Below are 17,121 nucleotides of genomic sequence, written 5' to 3' on the forward strand. Positions count from 1 at the left end.
CCCTCCCTACATCCCGGCATCTTCTGGCCTGCTCCTCTTCAAAGCAGCCTGCGATTGTGGTGGCCAGCTTTAGCGAACCTCGCAGGCCGCTCTCCAACTCGGTAGCACATTCCCTCTGATGCGATCCCGTGCATCAGAGAGAATGTGCTACTGAGGTTGGAGAGCGGCCTGCGAGGTTCTTTAAAGCCGGCCACGATCGCAGGCTGCTTTGAAGAGGAGGATCAGTGGTGGCAGCGGCAGCAGTAGCGGTGAGCGAGGGCAGGAGGTGTGTTCCCTGCCGAGGACGCGAGCAGGAAGAGAGCTTGCCTGCGCTTCCTCGCAGCAGCAGTTGGGTGAGTGACTGCGGGAGGAGAGGAGTGGCCAGAATGTTCCCTGCTGCCGGGTTCTAAAATGGAACACGGCCACGGATCACACACCACAGCGACAGGGATCACGCTGTTTTAACAGCGCATGCGCTGGTAAGCTTTTATTATATAGGATTTCCGTCCAACCTTCCGTCCAAGTCCAAAACGCCTAGAACAAGCCCTTTTGGACGTGGGAGGGGTCTGCAAAGTGATGGACTGAACACCCAGTTATGCCACCTAAATAGTGGGGTACCTTACAGGGCACTGCTGTGAACTTCACAAAAAGGGTGCCATGGCTTCTCCTCATTACAGCTCCCTTATAAGTGACGGTGAGCCCCCCCAATTCACCTCCAGAATCTCCTAGACCCACTTATCTACCACCCCAATAGCCCTTATGGCTGCAGGAGCTACTTATATGCCAATAAAAAAGGGTTTTGGGGGGGTGTAGGGCAGTGCACATGTTTAAATATCAATGCAGTGATTACAGGGGCTTATGGGCATGGGTCCTCCTCTCTATGGGTCCCTAACCCACCCCTAACCCACCCCCAAGACGACTTAAGCTGCCTCTGTGCTGGATGACTAGGCTTTCCTATGCCAGGCGGCCAGGTGATGATGGTCTGGAAGCTGAAATTTAAAGTTGTGAATAAAATTTTTATGGGGGTGGGGGGGTTGGTAATCACTGGGGTAGTGTGTGGGGGTCTGTGTTATGTGTTTTCAGTGCTTATCTGGTAAGTTTAGGTGGGTTTGTGACTTAGACCATGTTTAACTTTCGGTTATACATACTGTACAACTAAGTCTGAGCCGGCCCACATCCCGCCCTCAACACGTCTCCCGAAACACCCCGTTTAGCTTTGGACGTTGAGCGGCACTATGAAGGCCTAGGTCATTTAGAAATACGTCCAAAACACGGTTTTATTATCGGCGCTTGGACGTTTTTGCGAAATGTTCGTCCAAGTGCCAACTTAGGCCGGTTTTTGGACGTTTTTCTCTTTTGATTATGAGCCCCTGTGTGTATATACAAATGACCTAATTTACTTACCCATGTTAACCCCTATTTATTCTCGCCAAGAAATGCAGACTTGGATGATTCCTGAGTTTAAATTAAGTTTTCTAATTGTTTAGGGTCTTGGAACATATAAACTTTTCCCTGAAACTTCACCAAACAATGTCTGGGGAAACTTAAAGAAAAAAGTCATACCCAAGGACAAAGCCCTAAGTCTGAAATTAAGACATTCTCTACAGATTACCTGAGTTCTCCGAGAAATAGTATCGTGTAGTTAAACAAGCTGCGCACACAAATTGGTTGTGTACAGCCATTTTCCCTGCTGCTTATGGCGCCGTATACAAAATTTGGGGGAGTGTCTGAGTGCTTTGAAAACAAGCCCCTAAATCACTTTGTTGATGATACAAAGTCTATGGATCTGTTAGTGTGATAGTACTAGCAAGTGGGGAGATCAGATTAGAGATCAGTTAAATTATGTAGCTTGCTTTGGCAAGCTATATTGTCAATAGAACTCTTTTGAACTAAAAAAAAAAATACTAGAAAACAAAATTTCTTTGATTCACCATTCCCTGTCATTTAGCGCAGGTATAGCAAACTGCAATCTTTGGTCTAACTTCCATGGTTTCCACAATGAATATAGTGGAAATGGCATTGAAGTTCTGGGCATAACACTAACAGCAGCCAGCCAATATCTGACCATTTCTGGCTGAATATGACTCCTTCATCTACAAACCGTTTAGAATGATCTCAAACTCTCGGTACGCAATCTCGTACACTGGGCAGGAAGATAGGCTCCGGTGTCAGCTGACTTGAAACTTCCTGCTGCTGTCGCTTATGCCGGGACTCCTGCTTTCGCATATCTGCCGGGACTCACTACCTCCTTTCTCTAGCCTACAACTGCTGGTCCGGGATGCGGAGGCAAGACAAAGGCAGGAGTCTTGGCATACGTGACAGCAGCAGGAAGTTTCAAGTCAGTTGGTGCCGGAGCCTCTCTTCCTGCCCAGTGTGCGAGATTGTATACAGACTGTCGGCAGCAAAATAGAGGTATTGCTGGGGAGGGGAGGAAGGAAGGGAGAAGGGGTACTGCTGGACAAAGGGACCAGGGATGGGAGAAGGGGTGTACTGCTGGATGGGGGAGGTAAAAGGAAGGGAGAAGAGGTGCTGCTGGACTTGGCAGAAAGGGAGGGACAGGAAAGGTGCTACACAATGGAGGGGAGGGTGAGATGGTGCATGGGGAGAGAGCATGTTGGGTTGGGGGATGGGAAGGAGGGATGCCACTGAGAGAAGAGGCAAGGACAGAGAGAGAAAGTGTGCAGGAGGCAGAAAGTGTTGGACTCGTGGAGAGAGAAAGATAGATGGGGAGGACAGAAAGAAGAAATGTTATACTGGGGAAGGAGGAAAGGGCAGAGAGTGAAAAGTTGGACTCATGGAGGGAGAGCGAGAGAGATGTTGTTTGGTTGAGGGAAGGAGGACGAAGCATGTAGGAGGAAGAGGAAAAAAAATGTTGGACTGATGGAAAGGAGGGAGAAATGTTGGACTGGGAGAGGGGCCAGAAAGGAGGAAGGGAAATGGACTGCAGGGGGCAAAAAGGAGGAAGTGAAAGAAAAATGTTACAATGTGTTTGTGTTGGGGGGGGGCGGAAGGAGAGAGATGTCAGACCAGTGGTGTACCTAGCATATTTGACACCCCCATCTGTATGAAAAACATGATTTTTAGTAACAATCCAAACGTCACACAAGAGTATACCTAGGAAAAGGCAGCATCTTACATACTTCAGTGAGCAGTACAACATCAGTACACCCATTGTAAAACTAAACAAGCCAGACAAGTGAGATCAATCCTGCACAGTCAGTCCTAACAGAAAACATGTCTTTCGAATACACAGAACACAGAAAACACCTTCGCCTAGTATGGAATATGTAATCACAAGCTAACCCCTCCCCCTTTTTACAAAACTGTAGTGTGGTTTTTAGCCATGGAAGTAACAGCTCTGATGCTCATAGAATTCTGAGCATCAGAGCTGCTACCACCACGGCTGGCGCTAAAAAACACTCCACAGTTTTGTAAAAGGGGGGATAAAATAGAAACACGTAGACAAAGGTTAAATTGAACCAGCAAGAAGCTGGACTGTGCATACAATGCAACACCACAGAAACAGTGACACATGTCTCCTAAAGCAATAAATAAATAAATAGAACATTTTTTTCTACCTTTGTCTTCTCTGGTGTTTGTTTTCCTCATCTTCTTCTTACGCTCTTCCTTCCATCCATTGTCTGCTCTCTCTCTGCCCCTATATGCCATTTTCTCTCCTTCTATACCCATGCCTCCCCCTTCCATCTCTCCTTTCACCTCCTTTGGTCTGGCATCTCTCTTCTCTCCTTCCCTCTCCCACACCTCTCCTCTGCAATCCCTTTCCCTTTTTCCCCTCATTTTCCTTTTCAATTTATTTTCTGCATCTGTCTAGATTACGTTCTTACTACCCTGTCATCAATTTCCTTTTTTACTGTCTACCTACAGCTTGCCACCTCTCCCTCACCCCTTCCAGTATTTCACTAACTCAGTCCTTCTTCCCACCATGTGCCCTCCTTTTATTTATCCCCTCCTTCTATCATGTGCCCTCTTTCTCTACCCCTTCCATCTAGTACCTTCTCCTCTCTCTGTCCACTTCCATCCAGCGTCTGCACCCCTCTTTCTCTCCTCCCCATTTCCTTCCTGTATCTGCTCCTTTATCTCTCCCATCTGCACTTCCATCCAGCATAGGCTCCCCCTCTACCCTCCCCACTACCATCCAATGTCTGCCCTTTCTCTCTCCATCCAACCCTCTTCAATTAGCATCTACTCCTTGTCTCACCCTTCCCCCACTTCCATCAGCATCTCTCCTTTCTTTCCCTCCAATCCAATTCCATCCAGTATCCTTCCCCATTATGTCTCTCTCCCCTTTCCCTGCACACCAATTCCATCAGTATCACCCTGCCCCCTTTCTCTCCCTCCACCACTCTTCCATGCCAGCAGTCCTACTCTCTTTTCTCCTTTCATGCAGCAAGGTCCCGCGATGATTGTAGCTGCCGGCTGCCGGTCCACCCCACTACAACGTACTTGCTCTGGAGCAGAGTCGGCAGCCATGCTGAGGTGCAGGAAGGTCCCGTGATGACTACATCTGCCGGCTCTGCTCCAGAAGAAGTAAGTTACGTCGGAGGGGGTGGACCCAGCAGATGCAATCATCGCGGGTCCTTGCCGCAACTCCATGCGTCTGCCGGGTCCACCCCCTCCGACATAACTTACTACTTCCAGAGCAGAACCAGCAGACATACTCATCACGGGACCTTCCTGCAGTTCAGCGCGGCTGCCGACTCTGCTCCAGAGCGAGTACATAAGAGGGGGTGCACTGGCAGCAACGCTGAGGTGCAGGTCCTGTTGCACAGTAGGGCAGGATGTTCTGGACCCAGCCGGCTGTTTACCTCCCCCCCCCAGGTCGTGCATCCGGGGCGGTCCTCCACCCCACCTCCGCTCCCTCCCTTGGTACACCACTATGTCAGACCATGTAAATAGGGAGGGAAGGAGAGAGAGATAGGAAGGGAAGAGAAGACATGGAAAAGTAGATTTTGAGAAGAAAGCAGAAAAATGGAAAAGTTGAATGTTAAGTTAATTCAAAAGATGGATGCAAGGCAGAAAGTGAAGATGGAGAGAAAAACAGTCAGTGGATAAGAAGGCACTGGAAACATAGTTAAAAGCACAGAAAAATAAAGTCACTAGGCAACAAAGGTAGGGAAAATGATTTTATTTTCAATATAGTGACTGAAATGTGTCAATTCTGAGAAAGGAAAGATGTTAAACTTTATTTTTTTTAAATTTTTATTTATAAATTTTCCATTCTTACAATATTTGAATCATAAAAAATATTATTAATTATTACATATCTAGAATATTATCATTAATAATTCATAGTATTTAAATATAATATGATAAAGATTATACAATAGCATAAAAATATAAATCCCTCCCCCTTTTTATATAATATGTTTCCATTAATTAATCAAATCCCACCCCAATCATATATAATTTTTATCATTGTGCTAAGAAAACTAATCATTAGAATAATTTGTCAATGGTTGCCAAATTTTCTTGAAATTAAGAAGATTCCCTTGTTGTAACGCTAATATTTTTTCCATTTTATAAATATGACAGACAGAATTCCACCAGAACGTATAATTTAATTTGGTATAATCTTTCCAATTTTGAGTAATTTGTTGCATGGCGACTCCTGTTAGTATTAGTAATAGCTTATTATTATTTGCTGAAATCGGACTCTTAGTTCTCATTGCAGTGCCAAATAATATGGTGTCATATGAGAGTCCTACATAATTCTCTAGTAACTTATTAATTTGGGGCCAAATTGAATTCCAAAATGCGTTTACACAGGGACAGAAAAAGATTAAATGATCTAACGTCCCTATTTCCAATTTACAATGCCAGCATCTATTAGATCTAGTACTATCTATTTTTTGCAGGCGCGTTGGGGTCCAGAACACTCTATGTAATAAGAACAACCATGTTTGATTCATAGATGTTGACTTTGTAGATCTTAATCTCCAGGACCAAAATCGTGGCCATTGAGACTCAGAAATTGTCTGACCAATCTCAATACTCCAAATATCCCTAAGACCTGTTTTCTTTTTTTTATTTAAAAATCCGTATATCAATTTGTACCATTTTGCGGCTTGGTGACCCAAAAAATCCGCCTGGAAACATAGAACCTGTAGACTATATTGATTATTTAGATTTTTCCATTCAGGGAACCCTACCTGAATGGCCTGCTTCAATTGCATCCATTTAAAATATTGTGTTTTATTTAATCCAAATTTATTTTGCAATTGTGAAAAACTAAGCAGTGATCCTTCTGATATGACATCATTCAATGTTCGTATTCCTGCATTTATCCATTGTTTCCAGACGATTTTAAATCCGCCAATTCTGATCCTGGAGTTTATCCATATTGATTGATTTAGAGATTTAGCAATAGGTTCTGGTGACAGATTACTGATGTATCTCAATGTTTTCCAAGTGTCAAATAAAATTCTGTGGTCTTTGTATCTTTTAGGCATTGTTATAGTTATTAACTGTTCTGGATATAAAGGGAACAGGAGCCGCCATTCTAAATACAGCCAATCTGGTACATTTTCTAAAAGGTCTGGGAGGATCCAATACATACCCTGTCTTAAAATATAGGCTTGATGATACCTATAAAAATTTGGAAAATTTACCCTCCCTTCCATAATTGGTCTTTGTAATGATACTAAAGCGATTCTTGGTCTTTTCCCACACCAAACAAATTTTGTAAGAACATTGTTAAGTTTTTTATAAAATGACCCCTGAAAAAATATTGGAATCATACTCATTTGGTAACAAACCACAGGCAATATCATCATTTTAATTGTTTGAATTCTTCCCCACCAAGAAAGATGTAGTGGATTCCATTGCTCACACATTTCTGTTATTTTTTTCAATAAAAGTTTTTCATTCTCTTTGACTGTATCTTCAATTGTATTTTTGATCATAATTCCTAAGTATTTTATTCCATCCTCTTTCCAAATAAATGAATATGGGTCAAATAATCCTTTGGTACAATGAACATTTATTGGGAGAATTTCAGATTTGTTCCAATTAATTTTATATCCAGAAAAAGTACCATATTTTTCTATTAAATTAAGTATACATGGAATAGTAGTTTCCGGTTCTCTTAAATATAATAATATATCATCTGCATATGCAGATAATTTAAATTCAAAACTGGTAAATGATATTCCCTTTATCTCCTTAGTTTTGTTTATTGCAATTAATAAAGGTTCTAGGACAATATCAAAAAGTAAAGGAGACAAAGGGCATCCTTGTCTAACTCCCCTATGCAAGTTAAATCTATTTGATAAATTATTGTTAATATATAATCTTGCTCCAGGAGAGCTATACAATGTCTGAATCATTTTAATAAAACCGGATCCTATACCAAACCATTGTAAAGCTTGGTATATAAAATTCCATTCCACTCTATCAAAGGCTTTTTCTGCATCTAAAGATATTAAAAAAGCTGGATCATTTATATTTTTTGCTAAATTTAATGAGTGGAATGCTAATCTAGTATTATTTGATGAATGTCTTTTAGCAATAAATCCTGTTTGATGTACATCAATAATGAAAGGAAGAGCTTTTGCCAATCTTAATGCTAATACTTTAGCCATTAATTTGTTATCCACATTCAATAATGAAATAGGCCTGTAATTTGATACCAGAGTAGGATCTTTGTTTGGTTTTGGTAAGACTATAATTATCGATTCTGCCATAGTACCAGAAATATTTTCATTCTTTATTTGATATTGATACAAATTTAACAGATGTGGTAATATGATATTTTGGAAAAATTTATAAAATTCAACAGTATACCCATCTCCACCTGGAGCGGATCCAACTCTAAGAGACTTCAATGCTGTTTCTAACTCTTTTAAAGATATAGGTTCTTCTAAACTTCCTTTTATATGATCTGGAATATTTGGTCCAATATATGAATTTAAAAAAGTTAATCCATCTTGTTCTTTATTTTTATAAGAATTGGAAGTATATAATTCTTTATAAAAATCAAGAAATTGTGTTATAATATCTTTTGTGTTGGTATGTGTGTTACCTTGTGTATCTTTGATTGCAATAATCTTAGATTTTCTTTTCTTTACTTTAAGAAAATTTGCTAATAATTTCCCCGCTTTATTTGAATTTCCATAATATTGTACAGTACTTGTTTATTGAAAATGTCTTTCCTCACAATTTGAGAAGAAATCTCATTATATTTAACTTTTAATTTTAATATTTCTTGTAATGTATTATTTTCCCATTTCTCAATTAATTTATTTTCTAATAATTTAATTTGTTTTCCTATTTCAAGAAATTGTTTTTTTTTTTGTTTATTAATAAATGTTGAGTATGAAATAATATTTCCTCTCATAGTTGCTTTAAAAGCATCCCATAAGATCTCAGCATTAATAGTATCTGATTCATTAAATTGAAAGAATTCTTGCATTTTTATTTTAAAATCTTCAAGAAATTTTGAATCCGCTAGTAAATCATTATTAAATCTCCATATTGAATCAAAGTTTTCAACATCATAATTTTGAAGATTAATCCACACACCAGCATGATCTGAAATTATAATGGGATCAATTATTGCTTTTAGTACACGCTGCGCTATATTATTAGAAACAAATATATAATCAATTCGTGAAAAAGATTTATGGACCTGAGAACAAAAAGAAAATTCCTGTTCATTAAAATGAAGAATTCGCCATATATCTACTAAATCACAAGATAGTATCAAATTATCTAAGCCTAATGATTTCATAACTTTACTTAGTTTTTTATCCAAAATCGGATCCATTACAGCATTGAAATCCCCTGCTACTATTAAATTAGATGTAGCCAGTGGTAAAAGTAATTGTTGAATTTGTTTAAAAAACTCCATTTGATTCGTATTAGGAGCATATAAATTGAATAAATTCAGGGTTGTATTTCCCAGAACCATTTCGATATGTACCCATCTACCTAAGGGATCATAATTAATTAATTTAAAATCTGCATTACATTTTTTGTTTATTAGAACAGCCACTCCAGCTTTTTTCTTTAAAGCCGGTGCAAATAAACATTTAGAAATCCATCCTCCAGATAATTTTTTTGATTCAATTTCCGAAAGATGGGTCTCTTGAATGAAGTAAATGTCCGCATTTTGATTTTTAAGGAACGATAATAATTTCTTCTTCTTAATAGGATGATTTAAACCATTGACATTCAGCGAATACATTTTTATATCCATCTAATTAATAATTATGTTTTAACCAATATTCTATGATAATTTACAAGATTAGTTCCTAGCACATTCAATAAAAATTTATCTCCTATCCCACCCATTATTTTCCCTCCCCCCCCCCCCCCATTATCATATTCTGATTTGGAACACGCATTGGTCATGCAAAACCTAAATCTCCATCCCAAGGCAACTAATAATTCATTATATTATTTAAAAACATATTTCTAAATTCAATACATTCTTTATACTTCCACCCTTATATAATTGAAAATTATATCCATTTAATCTATAAAATTTTATAAATTTACTGAGAATTATATATATTTGATTCATAAAATTAAATTCAATATCATGCATACATGTAATATAATATTCTTATTAAATAAACATATTACAAATATAGCTCTTATTCTCTATATATCTGTTATTCATCATGTAAATTAAATATATCCATTTTTATAAAAATTTTAATATTAATAATAATGCATTTCAATCATTTTCTTAGATCATCTTCATAATAAATTAATTTGAATGAAAATTGAATAAAATATACATTTTATATCAATAAATAAGTTTTATAATAAATTCCTATTTTATTAATTATCTACCAATCAATTACTTAATTCCTTATTTTTCCATAATAAGTTAATATGACTGAATAATTGAATTAAATAAAAATTTTATAATAGACACCTATTTTATTAATTAATCCCTTCAATAATCAAATTATTTTCTTGTATATATTTCATAAAATTATAATCTTCTTACATAGAATTAAAATATTGTTTTTATAATAAATTAATATATTTCATTTTTAAGTCTTATTCTCAATATAACAATAACAAATTTTCCTTTCAATATTTTTAATGATAAATTCATTGTAAAACATTTCATTATTCATTAATCATAATAAGTTAATATGCTTATATAATTGAATAATTCTCTATTTTGATTAAAATATGTATTTTATATAAATATTTTAGTTTTATAATTTATTTATTTATATTTTAATAATTAAAATTTTTTTTTTTTAATTAATATTAATGAATGTGGATGCTAATATTTTATTAATAATTAATTTAATAAAATAATATTATATTATTGCATCCACTATATCAATAAATTATCTTTCCAGTTAGTAACATTTCTTATGTCTTATTTTTTTTTTTATTAATATTCTTCTTTATTTTCCCTTTTTTCCATCTTCTTTCTTCTTTCTTCAGCTGAATTGTTCCTTTTATTCTGTTTTTTATGTAAACATAGGTTCTTTTTGTGTCAAAAATTCTTTCAGTTTTGCAGGGTCTTGAAAGTATATGGATTTATTTCCACTGGATACTCTCATAGTGGATGGATAATATATTCCATATATGTAACCTTTTTCTTTCAACTGCTGTCTGTATGTGAGGAATTGTTTTCTTATGTTTGCTGTATATTTAGCAAAATCCGGAACTAAAATCAGTTTTGATCCTTTATAATTCAAGTTTTTATTTGCTTTTGCCATTTTTAATATTTCCTGAGCATGTTGGTACCTTAAAACCTTGAATATCAAAGGTCTTGGAGCAGCCTGGTTTACTGGCTTTCTTGTGGGGATTCTGTGGGCTCTTTCAATTTCTAACGGCCATTTTGAATTGAGCTGAAGCAGTTTAGGTAAAAGATTTTCCAAGAATTGTACAGGATCTCCCCCTTCAATATTTTCAGCCAGCCCTAAAATTCTGATGTTCTTTCTTTTTCCTCGGTTTTCCATATCCACCAATTGATTTTTTAAAGCTGCTACTTCTTTTTTATCTTTATCATATTCTTGTGTGAAGGATTCAAATTTCTCCATTTTTTCTTCCATCACTGTCATTCTCAGTCTTTCGGTTTGGATCTCTTGTTTCATGTTGAGAAGTTCTTCTTTAACTTCAGAGATTTTATTGGCATTTTCAGTCAGCATCAGTTTTATTTTGAACAGTTCAGTCATAATATCGGACTTTTCAGTGAGTTCTTCAGTTTCCATCGGGAACGGCACACTCGATGGTGACAGGGGAGTTACTTTTGTTCTTTTTGCTGATATACCCGATGTTGAAGGTTTTTCAGCTTTTCCCTGCTTCATACTTGCCATTTCCGACGTTGTTTTATGTATTTTTAATAGCGATTAGACAAAGTGAAAGTTTTATTTTTATTCCGTTTGTTGCCTGGATACGGGAGCGCTGCGGTTAGGCTGCCATATCGTGCGCGCTCCAAGCCACCAAGATGTTAAACTTTAACTGTGAGGGCTGTAGAAAAAATAGTTAATGTTTTAGTAAAGAAATTACAATTTTGCATAAGAGAAAACTCTTTATAAATCTTTCCTTTAACTGTTAAATTTTATAGTTATTCTAATGGAATGATTGGGTTGAGTGGGGAGAGGGTATTAATCTGTATGAATCTTGTAAAATTTAAGTGATGTCTATAGTGTAAAATGATTAATTCTGTTTTCCACTTATTGAATGTGATTTAAAAATGAATAAAGAATATTTTAAAAAACCCAAAACCCAACCATATCTGTTCCTAAAGTACTTAGGCAACTAACCTGCACAATCTCATTCCACAATAACTGATCCCTAGAGCTGTTAATCACTAGTTTCTAACTTTGTTAAATCCACTCAATTTGTAGCATCTTTCAATCAATGTTAACCGGCAGAACATTGTTAAATCCACTCAATCTGTAACATCTTTTAATTATTGTAAACCGCATAGAACTTCACGGTTCTGCGGTATATAAACTATTATTATTATTATTATAAACTTTATGTACAGACCCTGGCAGCTAAAACTGCATGGGTAAATTTCAATTAATGCCATTTAATTAATTGGTGCTGATAATTTGATTAACGCCCAATTATGGAAACTGGGCATGTGCACAAATTTCTATCTGCATTTTTGAGCACCATATTTGACCTAGTTGACCACACCTTATTACTACAAATTCTCGACGCCATAGGAATCTCAGGCAAGGTCTACAAATGGTTTCAGGGGTTCCTCAAATCTAGAACCTACAGGGTAAAATACAATGATATCAAATCAGAGCCATGGACAAATCCCTGCGGAGTTCCACAAGGATCACCTCTCTCACCTACGCTCTTCAACCTCTTTATCTCCTCCCTAGGAGCCACTTTAGATACCCTAGATGTCACATCTTTCAGCTATGCTGATGACATCACCATAATCCTCCCCTTCGACCCATCAGAGACCACCACCACAACAAAGCTAGAAACAACCTTAGACACAGTAGAAAAATGGATGATGGATCACAAACTAAAACTAAATTCTGAAAAAACAAAATTCCTTTTGCTCGAAAAAGCCCAAACTCCTACCATCACTGAACTGAAAATCAAAAATACCAAATACCCAATACAACCTGAACTAAAACTCCTAGGAGTTACGATAGACAGATGTTGCACAATGCAGCCCCAGATCAACAAAACAACCCAGAAAGCTTTTTTAACCATGAGAAATCTCCGTAAAATCAGAAAATTCTTTGACCAAGCACAATTTAGACTAATCGTCCAATCCCTAGTCTTAGGTCTGCTGGATTATTGCAACTCCCTATATCTTGCTTGTCCAGCCACTATGATAAAACAACTCCAGACCATACAAAACACCGCCCTCAGATTGATCTACTCACTCAAAAAATATGATCATATAACAACTGCCTTCTTAGACTCTCACTGGCTACCCATACAAGCACGAATCCAATTCAAATTCCACTGCCTGATATTCAAAGCATTACACGGCTCTTCCCCCTCCTATCTAAACAACCGCTTAAACCAAATCTCCACCTCAAGACACAGAAGAACCTCGAACCCTTTCGCCTTCCCCCCACTCAAAGGCACACAACGCAAGAAAATGTTTGACAACCTTCTGACAACACAAGCAGCAAAAATCAACCATTCCATCTCCAATCTTATGACAATATCAGACAACTTCAAAACATTCAGAAAAGAAATCAAAACCCTGCTTTTCAAAAAATTCATCCAAATATCTTAACCCCTCCTCTTTTACCTCCAGAAGATTCACCTACCTTCAGATAACCTTCCCCCAAATTACCCACCTTAACACCTTCCAATTAAACAAATACCATAAATAGATTGTAACCTACCCTCTCTAACTGCATTCATATGTATTTTTCATACAGTTCTTCACTGTCAGTTTAATTTCCATCCTATAAGTTCACATAGAATTTTTCTTTTTTCAACCATCTTTATTTTCTCTTCTTTATTAATTTCCAGGTACTTTAGTTAGATTGTGAGCCTTCGGGACAGTAAGGGAATTTTTTAAGTACCTTCTTACTTCTCATTTATAATCTTAATGTATATTTTCTTCAAACCGCTTAGAACCTAATGGATGTAGCGGTATATAAGAAATAAATTACATTACATTACATATATAGAATCAGGCTGTGAGTGTTTCTTGTGTATATTAAACTGTTTAATAGTATGGAGATCCATGCTTTCTCATTCTCTAAACTTTTTATTGTTAGTAATTCTCTAGAACTCAACATGTTATATTATCAGGTTTTCTTTTCTGCTTTTACCTATTCAGTTCAAGGTCACATTAAAGTCCAAGAGGCGGGGTCAGTTACCCAGGAAGTTACAATGGATAGATTGACATAGACATTCAATAGGGTTGCTAGTACAGGTAGATTAGTACATTTAAGTCATAGTTACAAGAACAAGTAGGTCATCGATGGCTCATCGTTATGTCCCAGGAGTTCCATTAACAGTTTAGAAATGGGCTTTTACAATTACCATTTCTGTTACTTCAGGGTTGGCTCCCTGTCTTGATACAAAAATGCTTTTAAACGTTTCCTGAACCTGAAATAGTGATCACAAGATCATATAGTAAGCAGTAGTTGGTTCCATCATTTTGCTAATTGATATTGGATGGATAAGGTAGTTGGCTTGGTAGACTTTATATTGTTGCATGCTGGGGATTCTCGGTGGAAAAGATTTCTGGTGGAATATCTGGAGTAGGGTGGCCAACTCTGTTAGGTAGTCGGGGGCATTCCCTCTCAGGATCCTAGAGGCAGTGATGCTTAATTTAAACTTTGATCCTTGCAGTTATGGGCAGCCAATGTAGTAGGGCTATAGGGGTTCAATTTTCCATAGTCCATATATGTGTCTTACTGCTGCATTTTGAACTAGTTATAGATACGATAGCAACGTTTTAGAGCAAAGAACTAGTGTTACATTACAGTAGTCTAGTTGAGATAGGATTAGAGATTGAACTAAATTTCGGAAAGTCTCTGTTTCAAGACATTTTCTGGTGGATCTTAGCTTTCTCATTACAAGGAAAGCTGGGCTGACTTTTAGATTGCTTAGGTCACCAAGCATTTTGCCTGATCCTTGTATTTTTTTTTAAATTTTTAGGCCAAGCAATTTCTTCCTGTTCCTGTGGGTTTCCAGCTTATTTGGAAGCAGAGTGTCAAAGTTTGATTCTGTATGACTCAGGGATGTCCTGTTTCATAGCAAGCTTCCCTAACTCATTTAGCCTAGTCATTGTAGGTACAGCAATTATTGGACAAACCAGGACTAAACAGACAAAACTCAAGCCATTAAAACAATAGGAAAAGGGGACAGAAATACAATTTTTTATAGAAAGAATATATAAAAGGAAAATAAAATAGGAAATGGCAAATAAAATTTTTTTTAAAAAAAAAAAATATATATAAGAATTGGTGGAATGGAAATTAGAAACGGTTTGTGTTCCTTTTAGCAAACTTGTACAAGAAGCTTAAGCTCATTGAAACTAAAACCAATTCAATTTTCCTTTTCTTAGAGAGAAGTAGAGTCAATGATGTCAGCAGCACAGCAAAACACAACAGGTAAAGTAGAAATTCACTTGTTTATAAATTATTTTCATTAAGTTCTGCTTTCATATTCTATATCTGGCTAAACTTCTTCATATGGCAGCATTTCCCAAAGGGGAAGATGAAGGCAGGAAAACAGAAGAAAGGTGATACTTGAGAGGAGACTTGAGAAAGGCAAGCACAAACTGAGGGACGAAGATTACTACAAAGAAAGAATAAATGAAACAACTGACTGATGAGGATGTTTGATGCAGTGGAGAGTGATGTGAGATTATTTGGTGTACCATGTATGGAGGGAAAGAGAAATGATAGGAACATAAGAATAGCCTTACTGGGTCAGACCAATGGTCCATCAAGCCCAGTAGCCCGTTCTCACAGTGGTCAATCCAGGTCACTAGTACCTGGCCAAAACTCAAGGTGTAGCAATATTCCATGCTACCAATACAGGGCAAGCAGTGGCTTCCCCCATGTCTTTCTCAATAACAGACTATGGACTTTTCCTCCAGGAACTTGTCCAAACCTTTCTCTAAACCAGCCACGCCATCCGCTCTTACCACATCCTCTGGCAATGCATTTCAGAGCTTAACTATTCTCTGAGTGAAGTGTTGGAGAAAGTACAGATCAGTCTTTTAAAACCAGTATGCTAAAGGAAAGTAGAGCAAGTGAAGACCAATGGGAAAAGGGAAATGAAATGAGAAGAGAGGGGAAGATAGATTTGAGCTTGGATTTAATTGCTTGCTTTTCCAAACCTGAATTAAGGGCAAGGGCTTACAATCTTAGGGCTTCACTTATTAACAGGCATTAACCAGATAACATGTGTTTATGTGATTTAATATACATTAAATAATACAAACCTCATTCTTAATCAAGCCTGATTAGTAACAATGCACTTAGGCCAGGATTCAGTACAGTATATGGCACTGGTAGGGGTCTAGATTGCGTCTTCTGACGCCTATCTTAATTGCTTTATTTGGCTTTAATTGGCAAAGTAACTGGCCACACTATTTAAAACCAATTAAAAACTCATTAAAAATTAGTAGGTGCCGGAATCACCCTTTAGCATGGTGCCTAGCTCCACCTAAGGTCAAAGTAGGTGTAGTTAGGGGCTGGAGAGGACCTTAGGCACTGCTGTGCACGATTCTCCATAAAACTTGGGTGCCAGAAATGTAGGCCTTTAAAACCCTGAACTACAGTACCAGCGTCTACGTTTTTTCCTAGGTGCCAGTAGTAACAATTCTGTTAATGGTACCTAGGTGTGACTGATGCACGGCCGGCGCCATTTTTGTAGGCGCCATTTATAGAATTTGGGCCTTAGTTCCTACCTATAGCGATGGAGGGTGAATTGACTTATTTCTATCTTGCTTTATGAATGTCATTAAAAGAAGCATAATTTGAAGCCTGACTTCCTGAGTTCTCAGACCATTGCTCTGAAAGCTAGACTGGCAGAAGGCCTGCTTCATTGTCCAGACTGCTGAACTATGTGCTACAGCACTGGGTATCTGGATTCAAAGCCTCCACTTATCAAAGCCAATTGGAGGTGCCACCAAGCAGTGCCGAGGATGTTCCTCAGAAGAGGCCATTGAGAATCCACAAAAGCACCTGGGCTTTCCAGCTAGGGAAGGGAGAACCAGGAATTGAACACGATGAATTTGAAATCAGTTGAGTGTTGTAAAGACTATGGAGATTAAGGCTGACCAATAAAATTCAGATTGGAAAAAAAGAGTAATTTAAATTTAATCAAAAAGTGCCAAGATCATCTGTGGAAGGAATGGAAGAATCATGAACTTCAATATGCTTTTTGGGAGCAATTTTCAAAAGCCAGTGAGTTAGCTGTGGGTGCTATCTGAATATTGCTCACCCTGTGAAACAATGCCATACTTGTCCCTTCACTGAAACTATGGGGCTCATAATCAAAACTTAAACACATCAAAACCCCACCCAAGCCGGCACTTGGTTGTCCTAAAATACTTTTTAGGCCTCTGAATCCCGCTGTGTGCCCAGAGCTGAAAGGGGCAATTCTGGAGGAATGGTTAGGGCAGGATGTGGGCCGACCTAGACTTAGTCGTCCTGCAGGGATAATCGAATGTTTGACAAAACTTCC

The 17,121-nt window shown here is 37.5% G+C and overlaps 1 protein-coding gene across 3 annotated transcripts in view; it reads left to right on the forward strand.

Annotated features, from left to right (window-relative positions):
• Positions 1 to 17,121, forward strand: part of EFCAB11 (EF-hand calcium binding domain 11) — a 109,887-nt gene that overhangs the window by 15,589 nt on the left and 77,177 nt on the right. For all 3 annotated transcript variants that reach the window (XR_004540160.1, XM_033952632.1, XM_033952633.1), the window contains exon 3: positions 14,990 to 15,035. Coding sequence is in view for 2 of the 3 variants with exons in the window: in XM_033952632.1 (XP_033808523.1) it covers positions 14,990 to 15,035 (46 nt within the window). In the remaining variant the exon portion in view is untranslated. The remainder of the gene's footprint in view (positions 1 to 14,989; positions 15,036 to 17,121) is intronic.

Source organism: Geotrypetes seraphini, chromosome 7, assembly GCF_902459505.1.
Source record: "Geotrypetes seraphini chromosome 7, aGeoSer1.1, whole genome shotgun sequence".
In the NCBI taxonomy this organism is placed as follows: domain Eukaryota; kingdom Metazoa; phylum Chordata; class Amphibia; order Gymnophiona; family Dermophiidae; genus Geotrypetes; species Geotrypetes seraphini.